The sequence below is a fragment of the Protomyctophum bolini genome (genome assembly GCF_963924005.1).
Source record: "Protomyctophum bolini genome assembly, chromosome: 20".
Taxonomy (NCBI): Eukaryota; Metazoa; Chordata; class Actinopteri; order Myctophiformes; family Myctophidae; genus Protomyctophum; species Protomyctophum bolini.
The window spans coordinates 18,125,928-18,142,018 of NC_137881.1; the positions used below are offsets into that span (position 1 = coordinate 18,125,928).

At 41.3% G+C, this 16,091-nt stretch overlaps 1 protein-coding gene across 1 annotated transcript in view; it reads left to right on the top strand.

The window, feature by feature from the left end:
* Window positions 1-16,091, top strand: part of col25a1 (collagen type XXV alpha 1 chain) — a 181,992-nt gene that overhangs the window by 146,875 nt on the left and 19,026 nt on the right. The window contains exons 14-23 of the mRNA XM_080791994.1: window positions 1,544-1,576; window positions 1,732-1,767; window positions 4,599-4,643; window positions 6,401-6,463; window positions 8,873-8,941; window positions 10,527-10,571; window positions 11,850-11,894; window positions 12,795-12,872; window positions 13,852-13,875; window positions 15,786-15,830. Coding sequence (XP_080648120.1) covers window positions 1,544-1,576; window positions 1,732-1,767; window positions 4,599-4,643; window positions 6,401-6,463; window positions 8,873-8,941; window positions 10,527-10,571; window positions 11,850-11,894; window positions 12,795-12,872; window positions 13,852-13,875; window positions 15,786-15,830 — 483 coding nt within the window. The remainder of the gene's footprint in view (window positions 1-1,543; window positions 1,577-1,731; window positions 1,768-4,598; window positions 4,644-6,400; window positions 6,464-8,872; window positions 8,942-10,526; window positions 10,572-11,849; window positions 11,895-12,794; window positions 12,873-13,851; window positions 13,876-15,785; window positions 15,831-16,091) is intronic.

Below are 16,091 nucleotides of genomic sequence, written 5' to 3' on the forward strand. Positions count from 1 at the left end.
GGCCTCGTTCTCTCCCCCTATACTCCCTTTTCCCACCAACTACCCATAATTATGCTCTTTGGCCCCCTGTTTTATGCCTAGTTTTTAACTGTACAGTGCAGTAGTAATATGGCTGGAATTCTCTGTTGTAGATGGCAAACTCTGTTAAGGCATAGCTAAGTACAACCAAGTGTAAACATTCAGTAAAGATACAGCACGATAAAGAGAAGAAAACGCTGCACCAGAGACATTGTCTGATCGCGATGGGCTTTCTTGTGTGCTCACTATCGATTTATTCACCTCTTATGTGCAGTTGAATAGCTTCCAGTGGGGCTCCAGGGGGTCCCCAGCAAAATGAGGAACATTTCTAACACAAAAGCTTTCAGCTACTTTTCAGCTATTTGAAAATTGACGATAAACCAGCTCACAAGGCGTGGCAGCTTGTAGATTTCTTTTTTAAACTTTGGACAAATCTTCACAAATATTTTGTGAGGGGGAGACCCTATTGGGCTCGCTGTAACAAAATATTTTCAAATGGAGATATGCACCCAATGTCAATCTGGGGTCCTTGACATGAAAATGTTGGGTACAGGCTTTAGTTCCGACATACTATTGATCCGAAACCTCAATCCCTAACCTAACCATAACCACAAGCACGGGAGCATGTCCCCGCGCTTCGGACCTTTGGTGTGTCGGATCTTCGTGCGCACCCCAAAATGTTGTGTTTGTTGTGAAAGAGAACAAACTATATAAAGGTGTATATCCACTAGGAAGCTGATTGTTGATTAATTTGGTCAATTATCTTTACACTAGGCGGAGACTGGGAACAAAATTAGCCTGGGAATTTAAATGAAAGTGTTTGTCATTTCTGTCCAAATTGACATACAAATAATTAAGTTGTTAGAGTGTGGTTCAAACTATTAATAATGTGGCGACTATTATGGTGAACAACTGTCGTCACATGACGCATGCCACTGACGCATGCGTCATTCACGCGAGCGTCATTGACCTTTTGTCTGTCGGGACAAATATGATTTAAAATATGATTTCTTGTTGCTCTTATACAACTGTTATTTTCCCATTATTTTCCCATGATCTGCAGGAATGCCTTATAAAGACAGATCACAGAGATGTCCCAAACACGTTAAATGATAAATCCATGCAGTATTGAAAACAATACAACAAGAAAAGAAACACGCGAAGTAATGTTGATGATGTTTCGTGCTGCGCATTATCGTTTCCGTTCTATTTTTATTCTCATATACCCGGGAGGGGCGGGTTCTTCTGCTATTTCATATAGCCGGGAAGGACTATGCTAAAATTGTGAGCACATGCACACACACGCACGCGCACATGCACACACACACACACACACACACACACACACACACACACACACACACACACACACACACACACACACACACAACTCTGCCAGTGTATGTATTATGTAACTGATGCCTTTTCTTTGTTCCTGTTGGTCTAGTTAGTATAATCATTTCTGTTTTCCATCTCTCAAAGTAGTGGATTGTATTAATTCAACGTGTACATTATCTTCCCATAGGGAGATGCAGGCTCCTCTGCAGCGGGCATTAAGGTGAGTTCTAATGGAACTTGTTTGATGATACGACCGCCATCTTTTCTGCCTTTCTTCTTTAAATATTGTATGAAATATTGTGTCTGCAGGGTGAACCTGGAGAGCCTGGGCGTGGTGGGCATAATATAATAATAATAATAATATTGTGTCTGCAGGGTGAACCTGGAGAGCCTGGGCGTGGTGGGCATAAGGTAATCCCCATACTTTACACCACTGGTTTTCCAACCCTCTTTGTATCAAGGACCATTATTTATTGGGCATTTGAGCCACGGACCACTATTTGATGAGATTTAGCCTCTCAGACCCAAAACTGGTACCATAGGCAGGCAAACGTTGATCAAAATAACAATTATTATACATACATTCTCTAATTGTGTAGACTTCTTATGAATAAGTAATGTTTCAGTAACGGTAATAGTATTGCTATACATTGAGCTGTAGACAGCTGCAAAACCTTGAGTATTCAACACTGAACGTGTAAAACTAGCCCCATAAGGACTAGTTATGTTATATACTAAGTTTATGTTTTGAACAATTCATGACACTATCCACTGCAGCACATAACTTATAGTATATAGTTACAGTACAGAAATGTAAAAATATTGTTTGTTCAGTTGTTTCTGTTGTGTCAGTAGGGGGTATGGGAGTAGAACTCAACTCAATTTCATCATGACCATTTCAGTCATCACTAGGAATGCCATATTGTCACATATTATGTAGATTTAGCCAAACAGTACAAACATTGAGTGTGACTTAGAATCATCTGTTTTGTACCAAGGTCACACAATAGAAACCGTTTTGGAACAACAGATAATTGTCTGGTTCAAATCAGACATTGAGTAATCCCAGTAGTGGAAAAAGTAAGTAGTAGTAGTAGTAGTAGTACGTAGTAGTAGTTAAGCAAAGTAAGTAAGTTAAGCAAAATCAATTGCTATCAATACTGCAACTAATGCTCATTGTGAGCTTGCAATAATAATAAATTATAAAAAAAAATAAAAAAAAAGTAACTACTAACAAACGTTTTCAAATAATTGTAGTGGAGTAAAAGTATAATTATTTGCATCTGAGATCTAGAAGTAAAATACAGAAAATTGGAAATACTCCAATAAAGTACAAAAAACTCAAAATTGTACTTAAGTAGCCTACAGTACTTGAGTAAAAGTACTTAATTACTTTACACCACTGATTAATCCCCATGACTTCACATTGTTAAGATATGTGTTATACAGTACTGTATGTTTTGGCCTGACACCTGTATTGAACAGGCGTAAGGCCCTTACTAACACTTCTCCTGATACTGTACGTTGCATTCATCATCATTTTACTACCACCCGGTTATTGTATACTGGGTTTTGCAACCTACTGACTTTTGGGTGTTTGCATTGATTGTTGTCATATTTATCTTGGTTTCTCTCTTTAATACATTTGATTTTGACTTGCTTCTGGAGCCACAGTATAGGAAATCGAAATAATATATTGCTGAAGACATCTGAGGTGGCTAAAATCATTACCAGCCCCGGCCAGAATGGCAAGCGAGGCACACAGCCGCCTGGGGTGTCAGGTCCTTAGGGGGCGACGTTGGGCAGCCCTAAAAAAAGATATATTTTTGAACTACTGATACTTTTAGTGTACACAGTACACCTGCACACACTCTTTGCAAGTTTGCATTCACCTACATCAGTGGTTTTCAATGAGTGGTCCGCACGCGCTACATGCACGTGCAGGGAGAGGGGGGGCGATATTATATTAATCTCGCTATGTACGCCTGGAGCCTTCGAAGCGGCCCTGATCATAGCCCATCAAAACCGAACATGAAACACAAGAGCTATTGTATTAGCTGCCCTCTTACCAAAACTTGCACCCAGCAAACCAGCACCCAGCCTAATTACACTGTTTAATCCCAAGTGCTGCACCTCATTAATTCACCCAGTTTCTCATCCTCTGAGGAAAAGGCTTCATAGAGACAGGAGGGCCAGAAGGGAGACAGATGCCTTTTTTCTGCACTGCTGCAAAGGACATTTCTGGCCTGAATGACACGACATAGTTTTACTTAATTTCTCTCATTGTATACCGTAGTCATTCTCTTTGCTCTGATGCTCTTATACAATTTTATACTTCCCATTATACTGGCCGTCAAAACAATCACGGTATTGATCTCCGTCAATGCAACGACTGAGTGACATTCAGTAAGGATTTTTGAAGCAGTAGTACATGAGATATTTTTTGCTGGGTTTTGCCACTCATGAGCCATCATTGAGATTTACTGCCATCACACTGGGCTCCTGAGTGCCAGTTACAGTTGATCAGTCTCCTCTGGTGGTGTGCTAAATCTTTCTTTGCATATGCCTTGAATAAAGTTCTTAATAGAGCATTATATTATCCCAGAGTCAGAAGTTTTATTTTGGAAATTCTCTGCGAAAGCCCCCCCCCCCCCCACCCCCCCTGAGGGACATATTGCTTCTCTTTTCCCAGAGCCGAATCAAATAACTGTACAGTAGTCACACTTTGATGCAACGGGAGTTTAGAATTCTCCATGACCTGAACTTGGTAATTGAGAAACGTCTTGGCCCTCAACTTCACCCACTGCCAAACTCTAATCACCTGAAAATCACAGCAACTCCCACCGAAAGGAGCTTTTTGGACATTTGAATCCACGGTATCCAGGCCTGAACTTACATGTAACAACAAAATTATAGTAGGGGTATTATAAACGCGCCTCATAGTCCCCTGTACCCAACACTAATAGCCCTGTTGCGCTATGGCTGCATGAGTTTGTCACGAAAGTGCATGTGCAGTACCTGCTGCTAGCAATGACCTCAAGTGAATGGCTATTGGCTATTAGAATAAACTAATAGGCATCATGCCATCCTTCGGCACGTTTAACATTCACGATAGCACTCTACGCACAGGTGAACAGAGAACAGAGTGTGCTGAGTAAGGCCCTAGAGTGTAGGAGCAAGTCTTTATTTGGCTCAGCTCGGCTCAGCTCGGCTGTAACGTGTTACACTTTTCCTGTGTATAGGGAGAGCCAGGACTTCCAGGGCTGCCCGGACTACCGGGGATTAAGGTAAATGTTGTGGCTGTTTTCATCGCAAAGGACTCCCCGCAATTCTCCTCCTCCAGTCTTGTCTTCCCGCTTCAGTCCATATCTAATGTACTGTATACCAGTCATTCCTCACCTATACTTCCAATTAACCCAAAGTTAGGTTTCACATAAGTATAATGCTGCTTGTTTGCTGTGTGTTTCCTACTGTTTGGGAGAACATATAGATGCTCAGCCAGAGATGGTTAGAGATAAAAATGTGTATATGTGTGAAACACATACCTGTGCTATCACCCATGTGAATAACACAGAATATATAGTTAGATTGATCCAGGGGGCAGGATAGTGCATGTGTGCTTCTAAGCTAAAACATCTTCTAAAACCTAAGGAGGTTTGAAATGGAATAAAATAGAGGCCTGCGAATCTGCGATGTAGTGAAAGTGCTCTGATGAATTTGGAGTGTTACACCCGTGCCTATGCCCGCAATCCCCTTCCTGTTAGGTTGACATCATCTTAAGGAGTTTTATCAGGGCAGAATACTTTAAAAAAAGACTTGCTCGTTAAGGAGAAGGTCTTTTGCGTCATTCAAGAATTCCTAAAAATGGACTTTGTATTTTTGACGTGTGTAGCAAACGTGTCTTCTGTTAAACCAAAAGCAAGAGAGAAATATATTTCACTGCCTTCAATTAGATCCATGGCAAATACCGTAATATACATTATACTGTTGGCTTGATATACAATGTTTGAATGCAGGCATGATGAGATGATGCTTGTTACTGTTTTGGTCTTTGTTTTGCTTGTGCCCACTTTGTATAAGTTATGCTTGTAACCTGTTGGCCTTACCCAAAGGCAAACCCAAAACTATCTTTTTATATACCCCTGTTTTTACTTAAAAGGACGGAATGCTTGATGGGCTCTAACAATGTGTTGCTAACAATAGAACTCACAAGTTCTGAGGTCACCTAGCCTTTAGTCTACATTTCACCTGGTTATTCAATCAAAGCTTTAGAGGCAAGTGTCCACTGGCGATGCAAACGTCTTTAAACGGTTTCAAATGTATGTGGGAACTGGTTTGCACAAGTTGTTGAAAGATATCCCAATTTAGAAGTCAGCACCAGAATTGGACTCCCTGTAAATTAAATTTGCCATTACAACGAGGCTCACCAATCCGCAACTGTTCTGCGAAAGTGGAAAATGCTTCGTTACTCAAAATGTGAGGACTTGATCAGATGTGCAGTAGCAGTTGGCTTTGGTACCCATTTTAATGTAATCACTTCTCTGCATGGCGGTTACGCTTTAACAAGGGACTATATAAGCTCAAATACATCTGAGAGGAGTCATGCCATGAAGGAGAGGTTATTGCAATAATGTGAAACCAGAACATAAGCGAACAGGGAAATGTTCTCTGTGTGTGTGTGTGTGTGTGTGTGTGTGTGTGTGTGTGTGTGTGTGTGTGTGTGTGTGTGTGTGTGTGTGTGTGTGTGTGTGTGTGTGTGTGTGTGTGTGTGTGTGTGTGTGTGTGTGTGTGCGCATGAAAGCGTGCTTGAGTGCGTGTGTAAGCACCCATACTCATACTGCACTGGTGAAATCAGTATTTGCATGCTTGTGTTTGTGTATCCGTCCATGCATCTTGCATATGTGTTCAGTGCTCACCGCGGGGGGGCAGGCACAGTATTGCACCACACACTGCCTGTGGGGAGGGGGTTGGGGGCGCAGCATTACACCACGTACTGCCTGTGGTATAGTACTGTAAGTGATACTTATTCTGCTGTTAATTTCAGGGCGAGCCCGGATTCTTGGGTCCCCAGGGAGAACCCGGGCTTCCAGGGCTCCCAGGAACCAAGGTAGGTTTCTGTGAATCATCAACAGTCCTATGCTGCATTTAAAAGCAGTGTTGTACAAGTACTGTTGTACATGCATGTACAACAACAGTGTTGTACAGTGCATATCACTGTTTAAAAAAATAGTTCAACCGTTTCAATTTTTTTCGAGATGTTTTGAAAATGGCAGAACTACAAGCTCACAAGCCATTGCATCGCCATAGATCTGCTATTTTATATACAGTAGGTTTAAAGTGGTTTACACTAGGACCCCACTTTAAGAAACACTGGTGTATATGAAGAGTCAGGGTTTGTAATGATGAGTCTGGGTACTCCTACTCTCTTCAGAACACTTTTTAGTATCAAGTCGACAGTGGTGGAAAAACTATTACATTGTTTTACTTAACGAAAAGTATAAATACTGCAATGTAGATGTACCCTGTTACAAGGAGAAGTCCTGTATTAAAAATGTACTGTACTTGAGTAAAAGTACAAAAGTATCGGCATCATACTGCCCCATTTGTTTCACAAGTTCAAAATGTGTGCAAAATCTTTAGAAAATAGCCGCTACGGATTCTGAGCTTATCTGCTATTTTCAAATGGTCGAAATGTATATAGTGCTGAAGTGGTTAATGTATGTAACCTGAAACTGGCACAGACTGTTTGGTGGCATTACTTGGTGGTGATGATGATGGAGGGAAATCATCTCATCATCTTTGGCCTCTTTGTCTGATGGCCGCACTCTGGAAATGCTGGCAGGGTAATTTAGACTGAACATTAAAAAATGTTCAATTGCATTGTTCATGGTCTAAAGCATTGTGTAATGCACTGTATGCTTCTGAACCTAGTGGAGTCCAACTCTATGCGTTCATGGTCTGAAGCATTGGGTAATGTACTGTATGCTTCTGTATGCTACTATGCATAGTAGCATAGTATTGTACTGTATGCTTCTGAACCTACTGGAGTCCAACACTATGCATAGTAGCATAGCATACCCAAAAATACAGTAGCATAAACCTTTGGAGTACATACATTTGCTGTCAGGCTTTGTCCACTTTGTCTGTCTTTTACCAGAGTTTAGGAGAATAAGAAATCGTTTTAATATCGTTGGCCTCGTCTGATCACACCAATGTGTTCACCAATCGAAAGGTCACGGTGTTCGTTCTTCCTGCTCTTCATTGTTTGTTTATCTCATCTGTCATATGCAACGGCATGATGCCATTCAAAGCATGTCTTTTGTTAAAATGATGTATCCTCTCCTAGTTCATTCATTTTTCAATTTGTGATCTGTGGTCACTGTTATCCACCACAGAATGTCACTGACTACTTGAAAGAATTTACAAAAGAAAACAGATGCAGAACTGATGAGACAACTCTGGTCAGTGGTCATTGATGCTATAGTTCAAGTTAGTTCAGTGCGTCAGAGCAGTGATGGAAGGTCTGGATCGCAGTAAGCTGTACCACACCCCCCTCTACTGGCCTCTTTTAGCCAATTCACGGTTTTCAGACTTTCAATCTTGTCTGCAACTGCACTGTCTGTCGTCTGGGGAAGTGTCTTACTACAAAGGTTTCACATAATATGAATGAATGACAATTTTCTCTAATCTGGTGAATAAGCCTTTTTCTTTTCTATTCATAATGCTATACGAGTCATCACATTCACCATAGCCTTTTTATTTCTGGGAAGGATTCACCATTAGTAGATTGGATGGAGCCCGCACACCACAGGTAATAGCAAGACGTTCTTTATTTAAATACTGACAACGTTTCGATCTATTTGATCTTCATCAGGTCATGTGAACATACACACAAGTTTGTACTTATAATATAATATAACTTATAATAAGGGAGTGCCCCCATTACCCAATCAAAACACCACATTTTGGTGGCCCTCCCATCACTACAGGTGTGACACGTCAACCCTGAGTGAGTAGGTGGGGACCCAGACATATTGATATGAATATAGTCTGTTCAGAAGTTTTAGTGCACTAATGATTCACCATTACTCATAGGGGTAACCTAGGCCTACCTTTTCCAAACATGAGCTGAAAAGGTGCAGTGAAAAGCCTGATTTAACAGAAATTCAGTTTTCAGAATCACAATTCAATAAGGTGTCGTTCCAAGAATGATTGGTCAATCTGAGCAATAACACATTTAGCGATCCGATATTAATTGGGATGCATGAAATTTCATGCATCCTGAATTAATGGATGGTGGATTGTAGAGCAGCAGCTTCCACAGACACATCTGAACCATATAATTTGAATTCATCTGACGTAGTCTAAGGCCTTGACTATACTTATTCGTCAAGTGGTCTAAGCCTTGACAATTATGCATCAAGTGGTTCAAAATGTATCTTGAATCACTGGCTACAAAGTCACCTGATTAAACAAAAGATATATTTGGTTAATTTGGTGGTTTCTTTCTCCATAGGGTGAAAGAGGAGATCGTGGGCTAACAGGCAAGGGTGAACGAGGAGACATCGGACCAGTTGGCCCTAAGGTGTGTGTGTGTGTGTGTGTGTGTGTGTGTTTTCATAATGTTTCCTGTTACAGTATACTGTATTTTTGGGGGGCTTTTCTAGCCTTTATTCAATAATCATTGTAGAGAGACAGGACACGGAGAGACAGTAGGGGAGTGATGTGATGCAGCAAAAGCATCCGGCTGGGAATTAAACCTGGGATTTGCTGTCGGGCATTAAGAGCCTATGTGGTCTGTGGTACCATTTGACTGTTGGGTCGAATGGTTGAAAAAGGGGGAAAAAGAAGAAGAGAGAAAACATCATTTTATTTGTACATTGTCAAAGACTACTTTGAATGATCACAGCTGTCCTTTCATATTATTTCCCATCCGTCTCTACACACAAACACATACTGAAAGTGGGAACAAACTCCAACTCAGTGAGTATGGGCAGAGTAGAATGTGATTCCGAAGCATTCATCAAGTATTCGGCCCTTTGCGCTGAAAGACAAATACCCATTATGTGCAATAAAGTGTTATAGGGCATTCCCCAGAGTGCAAACAGACTGAACATGATATGAATGAGCTTAACCATTGTTTATAAGTGGCGCTGACCTGACAGGTGGCTTAATCTGCAGTCTAAACCGAGACGATCTGTATGGCCTTTTCATATCCTGTGGGAACCCCTGAAGGAATAACCATCACCATTTAACCATCACATTTCAAATAAACAATTCCTCCATTTTCCCTGTGGTAATTGCACATGGAACGCACGTCTTTTTTTCCCCCTTCTTCTTCTTTTGTGGGAGATTGAAACTAAACATGCTGCTCTTAAGGGCAGAATAAGAGAAGTTGGTGTTATTTCCTCTGCGAAATGATGCGTTGAAAATGAATGGAGGGCCGCGCCAGTTGCTAAGTGGATTGTGCGTTGACCACATAATTGCAACGATCCCTGTTCGATTCCTTTGTGGAGACCGGTGTTTCACCCTCTCTGCCCTTGCTCAGTTTCCTGTCTCTACTCTATCCTCTCTATCCTAAATAAAAACAATGTATTTATTTTGTTGAGTGAAGTTTGAAGCCATGGGTATAGAGCACCGAAGTCCTGACGTAACTCGCTCATCCCTTCGATTCCCCTGGTTCGCGGAAGTAATTTCTCTATGGAGAATAAAATGGGGTGATCTTAATATCGTCTACTATAAGCGTCGTGGTCAAAAAATACATAAATAATTATTGTCAGGAAGGTGTCTCTTTATCGTTTGCAACATTCAGTCACTCATATATGATACAGTCTGCTTCTAGCGAAAATGTAACTAATTCAGTAGCAGTAACATTAGCGTTTTCTCTCAGTCAGTTGATTCTTCATATCCATATGAGTGAAGCTGCCGGGATGACATTTTTCAAACACAGTTCTTATATGAGGAGATTTAAAATCGAGAGACAGCGAGATACCTAAAATCCCCCTATGGGGATTACAATGCAAATAAAAAGTACATGAACCTGTGGATTTTCGCCCTCTACCGATATTGACGTCAGACTTCGGTGCTCTATTCCACGTGTTTATTGTGTTCAGAATGTATGTACGTGTATGCATCTCTTTTTGCTCACTGTAGTTTCTTACCAATTGCAGGGATTTCAAGGCGAGGCTGGCATGCCTGGCTTCAAAGGTTCAAAGGTAATCAAAGCATCTCCTATGTATAAGTAACAGTACAAGTATCTCCATAAGGATATATGTCAGAACCTGTTCTGTTGATCATGTTGATCCTTCCCTATCCATCCTTCCTCGGCGGATACCTGTCCCCGACTGATACCTATCTAAAGTGTCCATTTAAACTCTAGACTGGCCTGCCCCAAAGTTATTAGTGCAGCCGCGCTCGGCAGCCGGCGAGTTCTCAACAGGCCTGAAAAATAAGTCCCGGCCCTACCTGGGCCCTGATCAAACCCTGTACACTCAAGAGAATGTCACCGCTACCACCCTTAGATCTCCATATACTGTATGGAGCTTGTAACGGTTTGTTATAGATCATGGATCTGGGGTGCCAGCCAGGCAGTTGTATCCTGACAAAATGTTAGTTAAGAGGGTAAACCGTTGCATAAGGCTGTGCAGATTAATGTGGTCCGCACCACACTGCACACCCTGTAGACACAATAAACACAGACACGGTAGATTGCAGTTAATAAGTTGTATATATTGAAATGTTCCACGCACATAAGTTCACCACAGTTCAGTTCAGTAATCAGTTCCCTTCGTATATCCCGTGCACAAACGCAAAACCCGACAGTATGTTTCCTGTACCCGCACGGTATCCGTTAGGTTGTAACCCCGAACCCCTCAGCTGTTCTGTTGTGTCTCTTCGTTTGTTACTCACTGACGTACAAGTGTGGTGTTAAATCCCCACTGTTCCAAGGTGCCCGATCCAAACGATCGCCGGGAAGTCCTCCTCTGTGTGATCCTCTCCACAATGTATATCCAAAACGATAACGCTCCGAGTGCACAACGATTCATAAACTTAAAGGGTTACTGGCTAAACAACCGTAACTACGAGTTGCAAACAAAACACCTCCAGCCTCCGCGGCTGCCAGGTGCGTGACGTCAGGGCATAAAAAGAACGTATCAGTCTGGAGTGAACTGACGGCACAAATGGGCGTGCGTGGCGACGCACAGCTAATCGCCACAAGCTGACCTGTTCTGACATTCCACATGTTGATCTGACCTCATCAAACCCTGTACACTCAAGACATGCTCCTTAAATGGCCAGTACATAATTAATTCCATATGTTGATCTAACCCCCCCTCGCCCAGCAGTCTGCCGTCAATGAGGCGGATGCATGCAAGCGACCTCGCCCTATAGGGCCCTATATGGCGAGGTCGCTTCTCGCCATCAAGTGTCTTACTGGTAATTATGTCTGATGATGTTTGACTTTTTTTATTTATTTTTGTACCGTGATCCAGGGAGAGACTGGGGGTAAGGGAGATTTGGGCCCCATGGGCCTCAAGGTAAGCTATGGACATACTGTAGTACAATTATAATAATAACTTGAATTTATTTACAATACAGGAAAAAATAAACAAACAAATGAATTGCCAAAAGCCTGAGTAAACAAATCTCTTCAGTGCAGACTATCATCATTAACAACAACAAGAGTATCAATCAACAGCTTCTCTTAGACCAGTTTGCAGAGCATTGTTTTTTTTGCTCACATAAATTGCATGCTGATGCATATCGACTCAATTTGACTTTATAACTTATTTTTTCTTTCTGTTGACTGTTCAGTTAAAAACTAACGTATTTAGTAGAGACACCTACTGTAGATGACGTGGCTTCGACACATGAATAAAATCTAACTTAAAATTACCTGAACTAACACAGCAGGCCAGATGCAACTGGCTGCAACTTTTAATGCCGCCACAAGGGGGCTCTTTCATTCTTTTAATCACTCCTTTAATGTGTTGCCTTTTGAGGCACACAATCATGGGTTATTAGCCAGGCTAACACAATCACACTTCACAATGAATTAAGTACAATTACATTTTGGAAACCACATAAGACTGTAGTTCGGCTATTTCTGGCAAAGAGATTGAGTGTAGCGAGGATACAAGGATACAAGGAGGCATGGCCAAGGAGAGACTGCTGGGGATCTTGGTCAACAAAATATATAAAGGGTTTGAGTTGTTCATTCCTACATCATCATTCATTACTACAATCAACCAATAGTAAGAGGGGCAACAACCCAGGCCATTGCACCTAAAGACACATGATGTCATTAGTGAGGGATAGAATGAGAACAAACAAAGTCTAGTTTCTTGTTTTTGGCAGCATAGAAAGCCATAGAGTTATGATTAAAGCAGACGTGATGTGTTTAAAATAATTTGTCTCTTAATGCCATCCATCTCCAGGGCACCGCTGGGCAGAAAGGAGACCAAGGGGCCACAGAGATCATCGATTACAATGGGAACATCCAGGAGGCCTTGCAGGTCAGACACATGATGCATTACTAAGATTGCTCTAAAAGTTAGTGTAAGTCATTTTCTTTGGTTAAAATAAGTGTTAAAAAGCTCTATATTGTGATAGTACTCATTGCTATAGAGCAGAGTCTCCATGTCTCTCCAGCTTTTTATTATACAGAAAATGCATTTTCACAAAATGGAACTGTAAATGGAACTGGGATAGAGAACTCAGTCAGGATACTGATTAAACAAGTGGAATTATAAGTGATGACACAAAGACCTCCATGAGGGGCGAGCTCCAAAAGTGGTCTTTGGCATGTGCCAAAGACCACTCTCTACATTCTCTACAAAAAGTGGTATATATAACACTTTTCAAAGTGGTATGCCACTTTTCAAAGTGGTATGCCGAAATTAGCAGACAAAATTGGAACTGGGACACTATAAACTATAGCTCATAAATAGCTACTCTCTCCTGATTGCCTGGTAATTTGTCACCTACCTGAACATGTATTTTCTGTTTATTAAAGAGCAGGGAGACGACTGTTGCGGAATAAACACTGTAGCAATGATTACTATCAGAATATAGTGATTTAACCTTTTAACAAAAAACGTTTTGTTTTAACCACACAAAAACAATCTCTACTTTATAATTCAAAAATATATCAGGGTCACTGCTTATACCTCTATATGTCTGTAGCAATGTTTGTTTTCTTAACCTTAAATAACCCTACGCCAAATTGGGTAAACGTTTTCTTGGCGTGGCTTATAAAAGACATTATAAACCAAGACTGTAAACGTAGACTTTCACCCAGCTTGAAGTGCAGAGCTCATAAATGCTCTCAACTAGCATGCAGTTCAGATTCTGTCAACAGCAGAGACCATGTTCATTATGAGGAGTGTCCGTGTGCGAGTGCGCTGACAGGCTGGTTTGTCGACTTGAGTGACCTATGGTGCGATTTTATCTATCTCCTGCTTTCTTCTCTTCTCCTCCCTTGGCCGAACACAGAAGATTACCACTCTTACAGTGACGGTAATTTACTCCCACGCTGTCTGTGTCATATATTCACAAGTGCTACTCTATTGTCCCAGCATGGAACCACCTAAAACTGCCTCAGACCTACCCTGCCATTCCCAGTTTCACCCATTTCCCTTGTGCAATATTGCTTAACAGTCAACATTCCCTACACACTAAACAGACAATTTAGTGATTTATAACTCAGAGAGTGTGCAAATATAACCAAACTGACTCATTTGGTTACATTTGTACACCATCAGAGCTAAATTATCACTCAGGATTTTACTGTGTTTGTGTGATATCTTGAATGTTTATCTTGCTGGCGTGCAATCTAGCACTGAATCAGACTGCTTTTGTCAGCTACTGAATCATTCCAAGCTTTTCAGAGAGTGTGTGTTAGCATGTAGTGAAAACCATTACTCACCCACAAATACCATACCAGCATTATGCTTAACATTGTATTATGCATATGCATGAACTAAATCTAACTAGACATGGTAAGTCGTGTATAGTATGTGGAAAGTAAGCAATCTGAAAACAGAAGTAATGGCATTCCTTAGCATACAGCATAGCTTGTTCACCACTAAATCAAACACTACTTTTTATATTGTTGGACTGGCATGAGTTCAACTTGTAGTATCCTTCACATTACTGCTGGCCATTTTCCAAAGCATACTGTAGTTTGTCTGGTTTTCAAGGAAGCAATTTGATTAAATTTATTTCAGTAGCCTACAGTAGGAAAAGCAACTTGAACAGACTTGAAACTTGCTTGAGATAGGTAATCCAACATACTAATTAATCTATTATTTCATAATGATAGAAAAAAGTCATAAAATATGGAACAAGAAAAACAAACAATAAACAATTGATTATTTTTGCATTCTCTACAACTAACACACAGCTGTTTTGTGTGTGTCGTTGTGTTATATGTTGTCGTGTTGATGATGCATACAAGCTATTTCTTAAAATTGTGTGTATAGTGTGAATTATTTCAGGGTGACAGCCAGGCAATTCCGTTGAAGTTGATGCACTTCAGGGGCACGGTGGCACAGTCGGTAGTGCTGTCGCTAGGGCATTAAGCAACTAGTCGATTAGTAAATTCACTAGTCGAGCTTGTTGGTACTAGTTGACTAGTTTATACGGGTGGGGGAGGGGGGGGGGGGGGGGTTTGTTAGTTTTTTCCCCAATTTTGTAGGTCTCAAGATCAGGTATAGTTATAGTCACCAATGTACACAGTTTTAAATGTACAAATATTTATTACCAAAAAAATTAATATGTCGACTAGTAAACTAGGCAACTAGTCAACTAGTAAAAATGACTAGAAGTGAATGCCCTAGCTGTCGCCTCACAGCTAGAAGGGTCCTGGGTTCCATTCCCGCTGGGGAAGCTGTGGGCGGGTTCTCCCCTCCGCGTCATCAGTGCCCATACCCGCGGCGGGGTTGGCGAAAGGGCCTTTCTGTGTGGAGTTTGCATGTTCTCCCCGTGTCCCCTAGGGTAGGTACCCGCACAAAAATCATGCAGTATAATCCTGGTCTCTAAACTACCTCCCCCTGGCCAGCCTGATGGAGGGGAAAGGAACTGGTCGGAATAACGTGTTCCTTGCACACGCTACATCCGGCCGGGGAAACTCTCCCCTGTCAGGTGAAAAGAAGCAGCTTGGACTCCTCATGCATAGAAGGAAGCATGAAGTCAGTCCGCAGCCCCCCCAGGTTGGCAGAGGAAGTGTAGTGCCCAGGATTACATTAGATAATTGACAATGGGTTGCAAATTATTAATTCATTAATTAAAAAATTATAGAATTGATGCACTTCAATTCATGAACTGTGTTTACCTCAGGCCTTTGCTGTACTCTTGACTTGGATTGTCATGGAATTGATGTCATCCCCAGTCAAAAGACCTAACTGTGTTGATGTCTGTTTATCTAGGGTCCCGCTGGGCCTCCCGGGCCAATTGGACCACAGGGTGGAAAGGTAAATTAATTATTAATTATTAAGAAGAAAGTCTGCACAACAGAAGACAATCCGCACACTAGACAAATGCATCCAATACAGATTAGTTTATTTTCACCATGTGACATTTTGTCATGTCTGATAAAGAGCTCATTCTAATAAATGAATTGCTATGGGAGCATTTTCTACCGTGTGGAGTGTGGACTGTGGACATTTTCATTGGGTTTTTTCTACAATAGTATTTATTGTTTGGATGTGCTGCTTTCACATAATGTTTAAATG